Source organism: Lathyrus oleraceus, chromosome 4, assembly GCF_024323335.1.
Source record: "Lathyrus oleraceus cultivar Zhongwan6 chromosome 4, CAAS_Psat_ZW6_1.0, whole genome shotgun sequence".
NCBI lineage: Eukaryota > Viridiplantae > Streptophyta > Magnoliopsida > Fabales > Fabaceae > Lathyrus > Lathyrus oleraceus.
In genome coordinates, this window is record NC_066582.1 from 210,813,161 (window position 1) to 210,833,043 (window position 19,883).

General features: G+C 32.8%; 1 protein-coding gene across 1 annotated transcript; it reads right to left on the reverse strand.

Annotated features, from left to right (window-relative positions):
• Positions 1-12,209: 12,209 nt before the first annotated feature.
• On the reverse strand, positions 12,210-19,240 carry LOC127074573 (uncharacterized). The gene is made up of 15 exons (XM_051015898.1): positions 18,730-19,240; positions 18,470-18,649; positions 18,293-18,350; positions 17,794-17,844; positions 17,348-17,430; positions 16,496-16,583; positions 14,809-14,850; positions 14,647-14,721; positions 14,494-14,562; positions 13,843-13,958; positions 13,594-13,706; positions 13,021-13,100; positions 12,712-12,832; positions 12,545-12,611; positions 12,210-12,441 (listed from the first exon to the last, which is right to left on the reverse strand). Exons 1-15 carry the CDS (start codon positions 19,140-19,142, stop codon positions 12,312-12,314), a joined length of 1,686 nt encoding a protein of 561 aa, XP_050871855.1. The 5' UTR covers positions 19,143-19,240; the 3' UTR covers positions 12,210-12,311.
• Between the last annotated feature and the right edge of the window lie 643 nt (positions 19,241-19,883).

Below are 19,883 nucleotides of genomic sequence, written 5' to 3' on the forward strand. Positions count from 1 at the left end.
AGTTACAATGATTTTCACCCTATTTATAAGCTAAAACTAGGGTTACTAGAATAGGATAAAATACTAAAATACCCTCTAACAAACTTAGGGACTAAGAAAATAGTACAACTAAATATGAATTACTTCTAATACCATCCCTTAATTCATATTCCATCAAAACTTGTAACACCAATTCGATCCCTTAATCTGAGAAATTGATCAGTCTTGATAGCTTTCGTCAGAACATCTGCCAACTGTTTCTGAGTGCTGTAGTGTACAACTTCTAACACTCCCCTCTGAACTTGATGTCTCAGAAAATGATATTTGGTCTCAATGTGCTTGCTTCTCCCATGCAACACTGGGTTTCTGGCAAGATTGATTGCAGACTTGTTGTCAATCATCAGCTTCAGAGGTTTGTTTACTTTAATCTTCAGATCCTGCAATAAATTCAGAATCCACACAGCTTGGCATGCAGTAACAGCACCTGCAATGTATTCAGCTTCACAAGTTGACAACGCCACAACAGGTTGCTTCTTGGAACACCAAGAAATGAGACCTCCCAGAAATTTGAATAAGTACCCAGACGTACTTCTTCTGTCAACTCTGTCTCCACACCAATCAGAATCTGAATAACTCAGAAGTTCTGACTCATCCTTTCTTCCAGAAGGAAATAATACTCCATACTTCAGAGTTTCCTTGATATACCTCAGAATCCTGACAGCAGCTTGGTAATGGGACCACTTAGGTTTACTCATGAACCTACTAACCATCCCAACTGAATAGCAAATATCAGGTCTGGTATTGCACAAATACCTCAGAGAACCAACCAACTGTTTGAAGGTTGTAGCGTCCACATCCTTTCCATCAGAGTCAGAATCCAGTTTCTGATTTGTATCAGAAGGTGTGACAGCAATCTTACAATTCTTCAGATCAAATCTCTTCAGAAGTTCTAATTCATACTTGAGCTGATGCAAAATAATACCTTTCTCAGAGTATCTGAATTCCATCCCTAGAAAGTATGTCATTTTGCCTAGATCAGTCATTTCGAATTCATTCATCAGAACTTTCTTGAACTTGGCTATCTCCTGTTCAGAACTTCCAGTCAATAGTATATCATCAACATATAAACATACCAGAGTCATATTTCCTTCAGAAGTATGCTGAACATAGACACCGTACTCCATCTCACATTTCTGAAAGCCTTGCTTCTTGAAAAATGAATCAATCTTCTGATTCCAAGCTCTGGGCGCTTGTTTCAATCCATATAGAGCTTTGTATAATCTGTACACCATCCCTTCCTGATTCTTTTTCACAAATCCAGGAGGTTGTGACACGTAAACTTCTTCTTCTAATGGACCGTTCAGAAATGCAGATTTTACATCTAAATGCATCAGAGGCCAATTCCTGTTAGCAGCTATTGCAATCACCATTCTGATTGTTTCATGTCTTGCTACAGGTGCAAACACTTCAGAGTAATCCAGCCCAGGTTTCTGTAGAAATCCTCTGGCTACCAACCTTGCTTTATGTTTGCCAATTGAACCATCTGGCTTTAACTTCTGCTTGAAAACCCATCTGACGCTAATGACTTTCTTGTCTTTTGGAAGTTCTGTCAGCTTCTAAGTCTTGTTTCTCTCAATAGCATCAAGTTCTTCTTTCATGGCCTTCAGCCAGAGCTTCTGCTTAAGAGCCTCTTCTGTACTTATGGGTTCAGAGTCTACTAACATGGCACACTGAATAACTTCTCCTTCAGAGTCTACTTCAGTGTCTTGCAGCATGTCAAATTCTGCATATCTTCTGGGGATGTTTCTGATTCTTTGTGGTCTCTGAACTTGTTCAGAGTCTTGAGCTTCAGAGTTTCTAGCTTCAGATGGTTGACTTCCTCCAGAGCTTTGATCATCTTCAGGGTCTGGCATATTTCCAGAGTCTGAATTGTCACCAGAATCTGGATTACCATCAGAGTCTGGATCATCAGAGTCACCTTCATCTTCTGAGTCTTCTCCAGAGTCAGAATCACTATCAGAATCAGAATCAACGTCAGAGTTTACTCCAACTTCAGAAATTCTTAACTCTGACCTTTCTTCAGAAGTTCTAACATCAGAAACAGATTGAGACTTATCCCAATTCCAAACTTCTGATTCCTTCACAATCACATCTCTGCTGAATTCAATTTTATTGGTTTCTGGACAATAGAGCTTGTATGCACCTGTACTGTGGTACCCTATCAGAATCATCACTTTGCTTCTATCATCCAGCTTCTGTCTTCTGGCTTCTGGAACATGTTTATAGCAAACAGAACCAAACACCTTCAGATGACTAACACTTTGTTTATGCCCAGTCCACTTCTGTATTGGAACTATTTCCTTCAACTTTTTCGTAGGACATCGGTTGAGTACATACGTTGCAGTGGCAACAGCTTCTCCCCAGAGCTTCTGAGGAAGTTTCTTCTCCTTTAGCATGCTTCTCACCATATCAAGCAAAGTGCGGTTTCTCCTTTCAGCAAGATCATTGTGTTGAGGGGTATAAGGAGCAGTAACCTCATGCTCAATTCCATTCTCCTCACATAACTTCTGGAACTCTTTGGAGTTATACTCACCTCCACCGTCAGTTCTAAGAATCTTCAACTTCTGACCACTCTGATTCTCAGCCTTCATTCTAAACTTCTTGAATTCATCAAACACCTCGTGTTTAAACTTAATAAGGGATACCCATGTCATTCTTGTGAATTCATCAACAAATAACACAAAGTATTTATTCCCTCCAATCGATGCTACTGGAAATGGACCACACACATCAGAATGTACAACTCCCAAGGCATGTTTTGCTCTTGGAGCAGTTTCTGACGCAAATGGCAATCGTGGTTGTTTTCCTTCCATGCAAGCTTTGCATGACTTTTCAGGCTTCTTAATTGCAGGAATTCCATGTACCAACTTCTTTGAATTCAGATGTTTTAAGCTTCTGAAATTCAAATGACCAAATCTTTTGTGCCACAGCTCACTCTCCTTCTCAGCACTTGTTGCACTAAGACATTCTGAGTCTGCAGTTCTGACATTCACCTTGAATGTTCTATTCCTTTCCTGTTCTGACTCCATAATCAACTTCTGATTACAGTCATACAGCTTCAGAAGATTGTCCTTCATGGTAACTGAAAAACCTTTCTCAATTAATTGTCCCACACTCATCAGATTGCTTCTAATGCCAGGTACATACCACACGTTCTGAATCAATGTTGTTTTCCCATTGTTCAAAATCACTCTGACATTTCCCATACCTTCTGCATTAAGATATTTGTCATCAGCACATCTGATCTTTGTCCTCTTTTCAGAGTCAAAGTCAACCAGCCATTTCTTGTTTCCAGTAAGATGATTTGAACAGCCAGTGTCCATATACCACCAGTCTATCAGATCCATATCATCAGATTCAGAGGCCATCAATAGCACAGATTCGTCATCAGAACTTCTGGCTATATTTGCTTCTTCTGATTTTCTCTCCTTGTTTGACCAACAGTCTCTAGCAAAGTGACCAAACTTCTTACAACAGTAACATTGGATCTTCTTCTTGTCATACTTCTCTTTTCCCTTCTGAGCATTCTTTTGTCTATCAGAGGTTGAGCTTTCTGACTTCTGACCACCATCAGATCTTCTCCTGGCTTCTGACTGCTTCTGATACCTCCTATCAGAAGTTGCTTTCAGAGCCTGTTGCTCTACTTCCCTTTCAGAAGTTCTTTCAGTCAAACGCAACTCTTGCGCTTCTAGACTGCTCTGCAGCTCTTCAATTCTCATGGTGCTCAAATCTTTGGAATGTTCTATTGCTACCACAATGTAATCAAATTGAGAGGTAAGGGATCTCAATACCTTCTCCATGATTGTTTCTTCAGAAAGAGTTTCTCCACATGCTTTCATCTCATTAGTGATCAGAATCACTCTGGAGATGTATTCAGAAACTTTCTCATTATTCTTCATGTTGAGATTCTCATATTGCTTTCTCAAGGACTGAAGCTTCACCTTCTTCACTGATGCGTCACCACCATAACATCTAACCAGTGTGTCCCACGCAGCCTTTGCTGTCGTTGAATCTGCAATCTTCTCAAACACATTTACATCAACACATTGATGAATGAAGAACAATGCTTTCTGATCCTTCTTCCTTACTTCCTTCTGCGCATTTTTCTGTTCATCCGTTGCATCTGCTGCTACCGGAACATAACCATCAGTGACAAGATCTAGAACATCTTAAGCACCGAACAGTACACGCATTTGGATCATCCAACGATTCCAGTTTTTACCGTCAAATACTGGAAGTTTGGTGTTCATGTTGCCGTTTCCGTTCATCTTTCTATCTTGTACAGTACACTCAGATTTCTCACACAGTGTTTCCCAACCCACAGAATTAAAATTCTGATCAGATTTTGTTCAAGATTCAACACGAATCTAAGAATCAAAATCAAACACACAAAACCTCACGTTCACTCGTGTTTCCCGTGTTTCCCAATGAATTCGAACCGGAGCTCTAGATACCAATTGTTGGTGCAAAGGTAGAATGAATGGAAATATTCTATTAAGAATGACGGCTAAAAAACATGATAAAAGTTACAATGATTGTCACCCTATTTATAAGCTAAAACTAGGGTTACTAGAATAGGATAAAATACTAAAATACCCTCTAACAAACTTAGGGGCTAAGAAAATAGTACAACTAAATATGAATTACTTCTAATACTTTGTTCATTTCTCCGCTACGAGGTTTAAACATGCAATAGACATATAAAATCATTCTCAATAAGTTTTAAATGATATAGATACGTATCATCTCGGATATCATTCATCAAGGTTATATATGGACAACGATACTATATTTTTCTCACCTTTCTACACCAATCATCCAACTATCAAAAACTCGTGTTAATGACTATAATCAGCATTCTGAAATTCCAATACGGATCTAGGAAAATACTCATTTTCTTATAATACTCATAAAACACAATAGCTCATACAAACATGCTTATAAAAGGTATGTGCTAGGTGAGATGAATATTGCTTCTTCACAGCCTACTATTTATATTAACTCAACACACAAATCATTGGACTTTCATTGAACGAGAGTCTACTACCAACGTCAACCCTCGGCGAAAGGATGTCTCGGGTGAATAAAAAATTTATTAAGTTAAATAAATAATAGATATATAAAATAATTTTTAAAATAGTTATATAAAATTATTGGTATATTTAAAAATTATGTATACTTAAAAAAAATTATAAAAAATAATAATTCTATATTAAAATTATTATACAATAATTTATTGGTAAAAATATTTTTATACAGCAAAATTGTCGGGATTTGTTGATTGTCTTATGTGTCATTCTATGAAATATTAGTAATAGTATATTTAAGGAGATAATGTAATAATTTAGAGACTAACTTGGTATATTGAAAATAATTTAGGGACTATTTTATTATATATTTATAGTTCATAGAACTACATTGCTATATGAAATTTATGCTTACTACATAAATCTTGACATAGCATGAAAATGAAAAATATGTGAGAAATGACACGCATCCCTTAGCTAGAGTCAGAACATATTAGTTCGAAAAAGTATGTTACAAAAGATAAATTAGTAGATTAAAGAAAGGATTTGAAGTTTAGATATATTAGTGAACATAATATTTATTGGTTTACAATATGTAACTTACAATTTAATATGATCAAATACTTTTGTTATCTAAATACAATACATAAACAATATTTATAGCATATACCTATTTCTTTGAAAACATAACTCAAAGTATTACACTTCATTCCCTTAATATATTAAATAGAAGACAAGTTACATATAGTAAAAGTCAACATGAGTAAAAGATCACTCGATCTTTTATAGACAATACTACATATATGCGGTTGACATTGATCTCCTATGTTCCTTAATGCTAATACCAACAAACTAATGAAACCTTAAAAATGTCATTTTCAAATGCACTAATCAATAATTTATGTGCTACATAGAATTCAAAGGATGGACATGAAATGAAAATAAAAAATGCATTACTGTCAATTTGAAGTCATTTGGACAGGAATAAAGATACAATGTTGCAGGTATATGTCAAAGGGTAAGAGGGTAAAAGACTGCATAAAAATTTGATATATTGGGCGCGAGTTCAAATATGCCATTGCTCATTTTTCAACACTTGTGAGAATTTTGCAGCTAGAATTTTCAGAATCATAGAAAAAGAATGTAACGAGTAAGTTATTCATGTAACTTATTTGTATCACTCTGACAAACTTTGAAATAAATGACATCAATTTAACCAAATGAGAAATCTTGAAACAAATGACATCAGTTTAAAAAACCAATAACTAATGATAGAAGTAAAATGAAATAAGAAGTTTAGTGTTAATTGTTGCGTATATCAATTTGAAGGTGCCATGAATCTCTTATGTCAAATGCATGTATCTCTTCCTTATCATTGACTTATCACCTACAAAATTATATGTAGTTTAGTGTTAACTTTTTTTACATGTTAAGAGTGATAGCCAATTTATGAAGCAACACTTAACAACATAGAAACATAGAAACAGTTAAGCACAATTCATAAAGATATGTATATGTATGAAACAAATATCTTAACATGTGTTGGATTTTATGTTTGAGCTCAGTATTATGTTCATTGTCTTGATTATTTGATGTTTATAACTTTATCACTGTCAACATCCTACAACAATGCATAATTTAATCACATTGGAGAAAATAGTATAAAGACACACAGAACTAAATAAAAGCATAAAATTATAAATAAATCCTAGTCAAGTGAATTTTGGAGTTAAACTTCTCTTTCGTGGCAATTTAATTGTGTACGATAATTTGGACAAACTTACATGCAAGACAAAGAGACATGTATAAAAAATACAAGGATTGATAAAGATGGCATAAAACTTTCCACAATGAAAATCTTCACGCATAAAGTCAAAATTTGTATCTTTATCACTATCAGTATCCTAACACAAAATAAATCAATCACGTTAGAGAAAATAGTATCAAAGACACACATAACAACAAAAAAAACTTATAAATAAATCTAATAAGCACTCAATATCTATTTCCTACCTGCAAATAAATTTCGCAAAAAAAAAAGCCTAAATCCATAATTTGGAAGTCAATCACACAGAGTTTGCATCAACTTTTTGCAAAAAAGAAAATGCTATGATCATTTTTGCAATAATCAACCATGAAGTTTCAATAAGAAAAGTTGAAAATCTCAGTGAAACAAAAGAAAACATAAAAAAAGTGAAGAAAACATGAAAAACAAAGAGTAGTAAATCAATAGAAAATCTCAGAGCAACAAAAAGTCAGTAAATCAAAAGAGATGTCTTCCATTTTGCAAACATGTTCTCTCATACTTGAGTGGCCACCATCTCTTCATATAAAATAGAAAATAAATGAATAAATCAAAGAACACAACAACAAATCTATTTTCAAAAAAATCTAAACCTTCATTAAAAGAATAAAGTAGAGAATAAAAAAGAAAATCACGAGGATTCATTACAAAAGAGCAAGAAAAAGGTTTCTCTTTTTCCATTTCGAGTTGTGACGGTCGATGAAGGAGAAATGGTGGTCGACGGTGTCGAAACAAAAGTCCAACTGGTTCATTAGGAAGGCCACGAGATGAGGAGTATTAATATGGATTTGGTTTTTTATTAGAGGTAGTGATGGTCATAGATAAGATGGAGAAAGGGACAGAAACTTTCACCTTGCCCAACAAAAAATCGAGGTGTAAACTATTGACGCGTTACATTTAATTTTTTTTAATTACCATATATTCCCTCGGTTTAGCTGGAAACCGATGGGTAAAGTATTTAGAGGACACACATTTGAATCTCAACAACTACATTTTAGCACATTTTAATTTTTTAATTTTTTTTATGACATATTACCTCGATTTTGCTGAAAACTGGGGAGGACACGTCTTTGAATTCCAACAACTATATTTTATCATATCTTAATCTTAAAAAAAAATTATGACTTATAACCTCGATTTTGGTGAAAATCAAGGGGTAAAATATTTAGAGGAAATGTCTTCGAATCCCAACAATTATATTTTATCCCCTTTTAAGTTTTTTTAATTTTTTTTATAACCTATTACCTCGATTTTACTGAAAACCAACGAGTAAAGTAGCGTATTTTTTTTTATATTTATTTATGATCAATTTGATAAAAAAATTAAGTAGTGAATCTTTGTCATTCATTTATAAAATAACAATGATCAAGACATTGTCAAATCATCAATGCACATGAAACATTAGTGATCCGCGTTAAACTCTCACTAGTCAATTAAAACTTGAATGTCACAACTATCCATCTTGGATGCAAAGTGCTAAAATTTAAACTTAACATATTGAAAACAATGATAATGAAAGCAAGAGTAAAAAAATATTTCATTTAACGTAATATTTTCTCTAATAATTCTTGTTAAAAATATTTAATGTTAGTTAGGAAAACATTAAAATAACTTATTAATGTTAGTTTTAGTTGTATCAAGTAAATGTTCAATATTGTTGTTGTTGTTATTAAAATTTAGTATTTACCGATTCTATTGATTTTGTTTATTTGTTGTTGTTGTGATATAATATTTTAAGATTCCATGAATTTTGTTGTTGTTATTACTGTTGTTGTTGTTATTTTTGTTGTTGAGATTTAATGTTTAAGTATTATATTGATTTTATTTTTGTTGTTGTTATTGGTGTTTGTGTTGTTGTTGATGATGAAGATTTACAATTTGTCAACAAATTTGATGTTTTGCAGATTAAAATGAAAAAGGAAAAAAACAGGTTAAAAATAAAATTTTATAAACATGACTTTACCCCTCAGTTATGGTTAAAAACCGAGGTAAAAAATAATACAATTTTGAAAAACCAAAAAATGTAGTTGTTGGAGGTCAAACCCATGACTAGTGCCACATTTCTCCTCGGTTATACAAAAACTGTGGGGTAAAATGATAAATTTTCATGTCACCTTTGTTACCTCATATGTGTAATCGATATTATATTCTCTTTGCGTCCGAGGTGAAATAAGATTATTTGTAATAGTGATAAGAGAGATAACGAGAGAAAGAATGGAAAGGTTTGAGAAAAGGGAAAGAGAGAGAGAGAAAATGGAAGTTGTAAAGTACTTTGGTAAGACACATGGCATCATAGGATTGACACACAAGTGTGAAAAAATAGATGATTTGACATTGAGCCTCTTATCCTTGTTAATGTGTAAAATAAATGATTATGAAAGGGTAATTAAGTGTTAATGGTAGCATGTTATTTTAGTTGATAGATAATTGATATATTAATTAAAAAACTAATTTAAAATATAAAATAAAAAAAATACAAAAAATAAATAAATACACATCTTAGTCCAATGAATGGTCGAGGGTACACGTGAAAACAAAAACCTAAGGGTGCCCTCCACCAATGAATGGTAGGTTAAATGAAAAGTGTGAAACCCATTTAATTTTTTTCAAAGTAGGGCTGAATGTTTTTTTTTTCAATTTTAGAGCACTCGAGATCAAAAGTCAAATAAGAAATGTATTTTCGGATTGTAGAAACATAGATATGATCGAGGACAAAACAAAGAACTCATCTAAAATAAAATAAAGAACTCATCTTAGATATGACTTTTTCCTACATCCTAAAATATGGCATCAATAGAGTCCAAATCAAGGACAATAAACAAGATAGGACACGTGAATTTGCAACTGAGGTCATTACACTTCCTTTTCATTATTAAATCCTCAACTAAAATATATTTATTCTGCAAAACAAAATATAACTAATAAATATAACATAGGCAAGATAGGACACATGGAATGATCAATAAAGCATCATATTTTTAATAATTAATTTTTCATATATTATATTTATTAACAACTAAATTTGTTGATAATTAATAATTTAATTTATTTTTATTTTTTTTATCGTTAAAATTCACCTTTTTAAAAATGAATAAGTAAGATGTGAGATTGAACTAATCTTCATACATCTGATGTCCCTACACACCTACCAAATAAACTAATTTTACTAAACATCAATAATTTATTTATATTAATACATAAATTAAATAATTTGTCGTCAAGGATTGTAATATGGACCAACATATTATACTCATTTAACTTAACTAACAAATATTAGTTAACCTACTCATCATATTTATTAACAATTTAAGTTGATCTTTGTCTCATCTTAATAAATTTGTTGACATTTTGAGAATAATTTCGAATTAAAATTTATTTAATTTTGAAAAGAATTATTTTTTATTATTATTTAAAATTCGTACAAATATAATTTGAACACATATTTACCTCTTATTTTATCTCTATATAAACACTTTGTTCTATCTCTCTCTAATCAAATTGTGAAGGTTGGAAGCTTTGCGGATGACACTCGGCCATAAACAATGACTCTTTCTCAACGTGTTTGGGTCATGCGATTACAAACACGTTTGTGGCTTTGTTTTCCCTTGCTCTATTTCATTCTGTGGTGATTAATTTGTGACTAAGTTTTAGTTAATAAATTCATTACTATATTGACGGTGGAGTTATTTTTGTCATATTCAAAATCTGAGTTAGCTAGATTGTCAATTCATATATCACTTTTTTTTTTGTGTATGTGATGTATGGATATCTCTCTCTAACTCATATTTGCCTTATTATTTTATTTGTACTGGGTTATGCTCTATGCTCTATGTAACCCCAATCTTTTGTATAGTTCCTTTTTATTTTAATCTATTTTGGATATTGTTGATTAAAAAAATCATGCAAACTAAAATTACATTTAAATGATATTCAAACTAAAAATCACAATCTAAAGAACTTTTGGTTAAGTGATGAGCTTAATGATGGTGAAAGAGTAAGAATAATAGATCGACATGTTTCGTACCTATCTATTGTGGATGACAATCATGAAATTCAGATGTTAAGAATATGATGTCGTTATAGTTGAAACAAATGATATTCTTTTGATTGTTGTATGCTATTAAATATTGTGCTGTGATAAATCTTTTAATTTGTTGTTTGTGTTGTTGTTTTAACCGTATTAGTGTTCATTTTGTTGTAACCAAAACTTATTATGTATATTAAATTCAAAGTTTACATGAAATTTAACAACATAATTAATTATTATCTAGAATTGGTTCCAACATTGAGACAACATTTCTGTGTATGACCGGTAAAACAACATATACTACACTTTTTTTCCATTTTGCCAATCGTATCCATTTTAGTTCTAATATGTATGCTAGTAGAACATCGTTTTTTCTTCATTCTCATATTTTCATTGTGTCAAATTACATCCCCTTATACGTAGGTAAATATTTCTCGCTAGCTACCACTAGGAAGCTATTTTTATAAACATTTAACCAATTTACGACCTTATAAACGTTGCATAGACGCAATAATGCATCTTGGAGCAAGGTAGAAGGAAGACTCGAACCTTTTCGCAGTCGCACCAACCTTTATATAGTTAGATTAGCTAATATACCATTGCCCGCCCCCCTTTGTGGTCAACTAGATACTAAAATTGTAATTTTGATGGTCAAATCTGATGATTAGAGGTGTGATTTGATAGTTTCCTCTTTCATAACTACAACAATGATACTCAAAAGTGTTACGGGTAAATTTTAATAAGAGAAAGTAAAGAGAAATATTTTAGAGAGTGAAGAATGAGGAACTAAAGCTCACCTTTTTAGATATAAAAGTATGAGAAAAATGACCTCTATTTATAGGTTATAGACTAGAGGTTGGTATAAAAAAGAAATTTTCCGTGGCCAAAATTGATGATTCAATCGATTGGCACATGAAACAATCCATTGGTTGGCCAAAAAATCATTTGGTTTATTTTAATAGGCAACTGAAGATTTATAACCATTACCACTTATTAAGATGTTGTCATAAATGTTTAGGATGTCTTTTTGCACTAACCCAATTAGTTAGGTGAAATATCAATCGATTGGCAAGATCAAAAATATGCCCAAAACATTTGACAACTCCCAATTTATCTAGCACAACTTCAAGACATTTTTATAAATATATTCTTGAGAAAAACAGATTTAAAAAGTTTCTTTTATTGTGTGATTATCCGTATAACCTTAAAAAAAAAAAGTCCTTATGCTTTTCCAAGACGAGTTTTCAAACATATGCTTTTACAATGCTGCGACATCTGCAAACGTGTGCAATTAATTCAATGCAAAAAGATCTAGTGAGATAGCGCTGGCATATAAATATTAATTTCACTGAAAAACATCTTTCCATGCCATTTGTATGCGTCAACAACTTGGGCTAAGAGCTAAAATTACCAATCATATTTTTCTGACATCCTGAAGAACTAAATGGGCAGCATTGCGTCCAGGTGCTCCCATAACTCCACCGCCGGGGTGTGCGCCACTTCCACATAAGTATAAACCTTTAAGTGGTGTCTTATAGTTTGACCTAGAGTCCCAAATCAATAAATAAAACAAAACAAATTATCAACTATATCATATATGCCAAAAATGGAAACAGATCCAACACAGGTCACTTCAATTTATTTTACCATCCTTTTGCAGGTCGCATGAGGAAAAGTGAATCCAAACCCATAGCACCATGAAATATATTCCCTCCTGTCAAAGAAACCAATCAATTGTTACTAGTGACGAACTGACAATGCACCCGTGCTTTCTAGTAGAACGTCAACTCATACTGAGGGAATGGCTTTGTTACCTGTCAAACCGAATTCTCTTTCAAGATCTGGTGGAGTCAGCATGTCATAACCAATGACTGATGTGCTGAAACCAGGTGCATATTCATCAATCAATGTGAAGCATTTTTGTGCAAATGATTCCTGAGCATGAAGATAGATGAGATCAAATGAAGCACCTTTAACATAAAACATTCAACATGTAATTTTAGCATCAAGCATATACATCTAAACAGAATGCATGATCAAGGAAGAACGAAACAAATTTGGACACTGAAATATGCATAACAGAAGAAAAAGTAAAGCAACTAGTACATCCAAAACAAACTTACTCTGTAGTCATGATCTTGCCAGTCCCCATCCATTGGTTTGTAGGGTGTATACTGCACAAACAGATTTATCACATGCATACCTGGGAAGAAAATAGATTTCTTCAACTAGATGCTATAAACTTATATCAAAGAGCATGAAAGGCCATTGACAAATAGATTAACAAGGTGAGTGATGAAAAGGAAGCCGTGTTGCTAGTTGACGAAATGGGTCTAGCTAACGAATGCTTTAAGGGCATTGGTTAAGAAATACGTAAAAGAAAAAAAATCTTGAGAATACAAGTCAAACACTTGTCAATATAATAAACACAACATTTTTGTATACAAACTTCTTTTGATTGCTTAACCAATGCCCCAAGGGAATTTGTTACCATTCTCCTAATGAAATTTAATGGAACTTGGAAGATAAAACAAATTTGTTTCAACAATGTAAAAGATAAATCAGAGGAAATGGTTTCAACAATGTTAAACGATAAATCAGAGCAAATGTTGCAAATGCATTGAAAGCAAAGTAACTAAATTCCCTTTTATAAACAGAACATATCAGAACATTCTTATATGTGAAGTTTCAAGTACCTGGTGGAGATATAGTTTTGTCCAATATGGAAGGAATTGTCATTTCAATGACCGGTCTTCTTGATGGTATTCCATTCACCGCGTCATGAGATGCAGAATGAATATCCTCCATGCTAAATATAAATAAATAAAGTCAAGGGCAAAGAAAAACTGACATGTTCGGAAATTAAACAAGCTGCAACTGCCCATATAGAACAATGCTATAAAAAATGTTCTGACAATTAGATAGCATGAATCCAGTGAGCATACCTCTCTGAACCTATATGAATAGTGCCAACATGCTCGGGGCCAGCATGAGAATGATTTGATTTGCAACACTGAAATTGAGGCAATCTATCAACTGCTACATTTATTTTTGTGGTGGCCTGTTTCACAAGATATTAACCAATTAATGGGTGGGAAATGAGATGTTCTCAAATTATGTCCTGGACTGGCATGCACAAGCCGATCTGATGAGAAACAAACGTCTAGGCCTTATCAGGCTTGACACTTGGTGGAGTGTGGACTGGCATGCACAATCCAATCTGATGAGAAGCAAACATCTAAGCCTTATCAGGCTGGACGCTTGGTGGACTGTGGACTGGCATGCACAAGCCGATCTGATGAGAAGCAAACTTCTACACCTTATCAAGCTTGACGCTTGGTGGACTGTAGACTGGCATGCACAAGCCGATCATTATCCCAGGTTTGTCATCTGTTTCATATTGAAGTTTATGGTGGAGATGTTATTTTCCCATGGATGATTTCCAGACATTCTTCCTCATTGACAGACAATGAAATATAAGCACTGTCTATATATTATAATCTTACCTATTGTTTTTAATTAAGTGACATGGCGTAGATATTGAGGGTATTAGAAAAGGAAAAAACTGAGGAAAATAAATTAGTAGCTTAACTTACAGAGCTGTAGTCAGAGTGCTTAATTGCCCGAAAATAATCATCAGGGAAGACATTGTTGGGCGCTAATTCCTGGTTCGTAATAACATGCTATAAATTAAAACAAAATACAGGTACCTGGGAAATTTCTATTTGCAGCTAGTTTGAGAATTTTACCATGAAAGTTTTATAAGGTGTTGCATTAGACAGGACAACTGAAGCATGCACTTCGGTACCATCAGCCAGAATCACCTATATGTAAGCCATCTCTCCAGACTTTAATTGTAATGATTCACTTCAAAAATCCCAATTGATTGAGTGAAATCAAACAACACTAACCCCATTGACAGTGCTAGAGTTTTTTATCAACAATTGAGACACCTATAAGAATACAAAGTTATCACAGGTGGTTAGAGTCTCAGCAGAAAATATAACAAAAAAAGGGTGGGTAGGTGGAAGTCACAGATGATGAAAAGAAACCAGTGTAGTCATTCTCGGATAGCGACCCCAAAAGCGGGATGATCGCTCTATTTGATAATTTTTTGGTCAAATTACATATAATAATTATAAACATTAAAATTAAACAAATAACTCAACACATGAAATATTCATAAATCAAAGCACGCATGACTCTTGAAGTGCATAAAGGACTATGAAGGAAGATTAAAGCTGACTCTCAAAACTCAAGTTTGATTAAAAAAATCCAAATTTTTCTTAGAACGTTGTAAATTTAAGGGATAATTTCGGTTTTTTAGAGGGGAAAAAGAATAGCTGGCCAGAAACCGCTCTGTGATGGAAACTGCTCTGCTATGCTATATCGCTATTTACCCTATAGCAGCCGCTATACTATTCTGCACCGCTAAGGCTCTTCCCATACCGGTCAGTCTCTGCTCCGCTCCGCTATGGCGGGATAGTGCCGCTATTGACTACTCCCGAAGAAACATTTATTGTCTTATCACTCTTTTGTTTTTTTTTTATTTTTCGGAATAAATTTTTCTTTTATTTTCAATTTGTTTTTAAAATTTTTGGTATTAAATATTTTTTAAAATTTTCAAAATAAAAAATACTTTTCTTCAACATTTAAAAAAAAAAATTGGAAACTTCTTTTTTTTTAGAATCAAAACCTTTTATTTCAAAAACAAGTATATTTTTTATTTTCTGGAATAAACTTCTTTTTTAAATAGAAATTATGTTTTTTATTTTCTGGAATAAATTTTTTTTTATTTTCATAAAGAAAACAATTTTCAATTTTTTTTATTATAAGATTTTTTTCTCTAAATTTTTATTTTTTTGAAAAAAATAAATTTCAAAAGAAAATATTTTTAAAAATTATTCGTGATAAAAATTGTTTTATTATTTTCAGAATTTTTTTATTTTCACTCTACATTGTTTTCTTTTCTTTTTTGTGAGAAATTATTTCATATAATTAAAGCAATTTATAAAAAGAAATTGATTTTGAATCGATTTTAAACTGAATTAGAATTGTTTAAATTAAATAGTTCACTCCATTAAACATTTAATTGGATAAGTTTAATATAGTTTGGTTATCTATATTTTTGCCAACCCCTAACTTAGACTACCCTTGACATATCTTTTACTATTTTCTGGTTGAAGTTAAGATCCAAGCTACTAAAATATCAGAGACTACTCAGAATGTGACAGCTTTTTTTTAAGGCAAACACTAGTTTATTAGTAAATTAGCAAGTTCTCCCTTCATTCCATAATGATCTAGTTGACCATTTCACACCGATTAAAAAAAATGAAAAAGAGAGAATGATATTTTTATTAAAGTACTCTTATCGTGCATTGTGAATGATAAAAGTAATATTAATTAAAGGATAAAATTGGAAAAGATGTATTAAAAATTAAAATGGATTATTTATTTTGAGACACTCTTTTATTCCAAATGGATAACTCATTGTAGAACGGAGGGACGGAGGGAGTATGTTAATTCTAAACCTTTTGCTTAGTACTTCTTGGGACTTGGAGTTAATTTGAAAACTAATAGAGATTCTTTATGACATACCTCAACATTTGTCGCAACATGTGCTCCAGCTGTGACAGCAGCACTAGCAATGGCCTTGGATATTGAACCCATTCCACCTTCAACATATCTACATGGAATAATGGCATGCTGTGAATCAAGTTGATTCCCTTGAATGAATAGTATAATATAAAGCTATAATCAAAGGATAGCTAGTTACTAGTAATTGTTAAATGCCTAAACAGTAAATTAAGAAACATTGGTCAGAAGTTATTTGAGAATATTCTCTTCACATAGAAATGTCAGTGAAACTATTTTTCTAAAAAAATGAATGGATTTGTCCGCTAGTGTTTATATGCATGCAATGTTTACGGGTAATGTATTGTAAGCGTTTCTTTGTAGAATACATGTACAAAAGAAATGGACAGAAGTAGTGTAGGTGAAGGAAAATTCCATTCAACAATGAAGAAGTAAAAGAAAAGCAAAAATTCCATATTGGGGTGGAGGTTTTAGCAGACCACCAGTAATTTGCAATGCCGAAGATGTTGCAATACTTAATCGAGCTACTATGTTTATTGTTCATAATAAAATGCAAACATGAAAGGTAACTTCTTGTTTAACAAATGCCAGGAAAAATGATATTGGTGCCTTCATACCTTCTAAAACCAAATGAGTTCATTTGCCACTAATGTGTTATCTTGTCTTTTGTGAAGTTGCCATACACCAGTGTCAGTGCTTCAATTTCCAGAATCAATATTGATGTAACATGCACTAAAAGTACTTTAAAATTTTATTTCAAATTACGGTTGCATGGGAATAATATATTTGGCAAATAACATTATTCCATTCTCATTATGCACGTTATAAATATAACCTAGCAGCAGAGATACATACGACCAAACTCCACGCTCTCCATCAGTTTCTCCCATTACATGATGTAGCAGAACATAACCACTTCCAGGGGTGTGGATACTGGCCTGCATTATATATTTAAAATTACTATATATATGTGCGATGAAAGTTGAAACATTGTCGATTCAATTTTAATAGTACCATCATCCTACTCGGCATCCAACAACAACAACCAAGCTTTATCCCACTAACTGGGGTAGACCGCCTGAATCAAATTACACCATAATGTCTTTGATAAAACATTATGACATAACTTGATCTATGTAGGCAACTCCACTTAGGCTTGGTTGTTGTTGAGTAGGATGATAGTACTATTAAAATCGGACACACGCACCCTTGTACAAAGAAGAATGATGAAATTCATTCATGTTGTATTCTGAAGAAAGAAAATTATGATGCTTTTGTACACTAGAGAAAAACGCTCTTACAGTAGATCCTATCACAGCATCTGTTCCAAGTGTTGCCTTCAGAACATCTGTCTGCGAAAAATAATGTCAAACAAAGCTAAACAATACACCACTAAGCAAATGTAGTAGTAGTAGTAGTAGTAGAAAGTTATAGAACGATCAACAATGTATTAGAGTCTTGAACGAAATGGTCAAACTCAGCTTCAAATGCTACTTCAAGTCATTATAATGGGTACTTTGGCCCATAAATCTAGTCAATGTGGGCTCTCAATAGGCCTTCCTGAAGCCTAAACCCTAAACCAACAGGCCTTCCTGAAACCTAAACCCTGTTTGCAGCACTATCTATGGGTAGCCCAATATTAGGACTCAGATAGGCTTTAGTGCAACCACAACAAAATTAAGATGATATACATTCTATTTTAAAAGGCACAGTCAAAAATTTTAAATGAAATGAAAAATGAAAAGGAGAATGAGTAGTTAACTTTAGATTAGAGCGTTTAAGAGACCATAATAAGATTACCTCAAACCAGTTATTCAAAACTTTAGAAGCTGGGGACAACAAAAGGTCCATGAATTCCCTGCCAAATAAGATATAATGTAGATTGTTTGCTGCTGAAATTCATAATTTTAAATTAAAAGTAACTGTTTCAGTATAAGTATTAACAGCAATACCAATTAACAGAGAACAAACACTTACACCATATCTTTTTGCCCCATGGAGGCTGCATGCCGCAAACAAGTAGCCCAAAATACTGAATTCTGTAATTTATTCTTCAGTTGCTCATTAAGAGATGATTTATGCTGTAAAGACTCAGGTGGAGACGAATCAAGAACTAGATCCATGAACTTACAGAATTTCTCAAGCTGACTCTCGTATCTGAGCAATGAAATCAATGAACTAAGAACAATGAAAATACATAGGAATTAAAATTCACAAAAATAGCTCAAAATAGAGACTTTGGATATGCTTCTGCATCAGCTTGTGAGAATTTGGAAATCTGAGAGTGATTGAGATCCTTATCAGGTCCTAAGAGAAGGTAGCGTCCATCCAGACAAGGCGTAAACGACGACGGATTTCTCTTCAGAAGCTTCAACCCGTGCTTTGCCAGTTCGAGTTCATTGATAACTGCCGGTCGGAGAAGGCTTTGGAGGTAACTGCAACGGGAAAACTTGAAACCTGGAATTAGCTCCTCGGTTACGGCGGCGCCTCCGATAATGTGGCGGCGCTCGAGGACGGCAACTGAGAGACCGCCACGTGCGAGGTAAGCTGCTGATGTGAGGCCGTTATGGCCGCCGCCGATAATCAATGCGTCCCATTTTTTGTCCTTTAATGCGGTGGCGCTGGTGGTGGTAAAGCTCCTTCGCCACATTTTTTCTTTGCGATGGAATGGAAATGGAAGAATTTACTCTGACAAGTGTTAAGTGTCTTGTCTTTCTGTGTTTTTTTTCTCTTGAAGATGGAGTTTATTTTCGGTAAAAATAACAAAATAAATTGTTTTTTGCATTTTCTTTTTCTTATATTCAAAAATATCTGATTACATCAAAATATAATGATAATATAATTATAATATTTTATTCAAACAATTTTTTTTAAAAAAGTATTTTAAATTTTAAGTGAAATTTAAATTTAAGTTTTAAAATTTATAGTTATATATATATTAGGAAGTAAATTCTTTTTGAGCATATCTTCCATCAAATTATATGGATGTCATTTTAAAAAAACTTAATTTTTAAAATATTTCCACTGATATCTTCATAGTATAAGTTGATTGTGTTATTATGTTTTTATTCTCTTATTTATTATTCTAAGTTTTTATTTCTTACATAGATATGCATTTTTAGGTTGTTTTTATTGAATGTGTTTAATATCTATTGTTTCACTTTCTCAGTAAATTTATATGTTATTACTGTAAAAAGTTTTGTATAAGTTTTTAAATTTCAGACTCATTTTCTATTTTCTATTTTTTTCTCTATACTGATTCTGATTGTGGGAGGGAATTGGTTCTAACTGATTTCCTATTTTATGATTTACTTGTAATTGGTGGAGATTTATATTCATTATTTAAGTGGAGTTTTGGACTTGATCTATTTTACTCATTGTTTTCTATTTA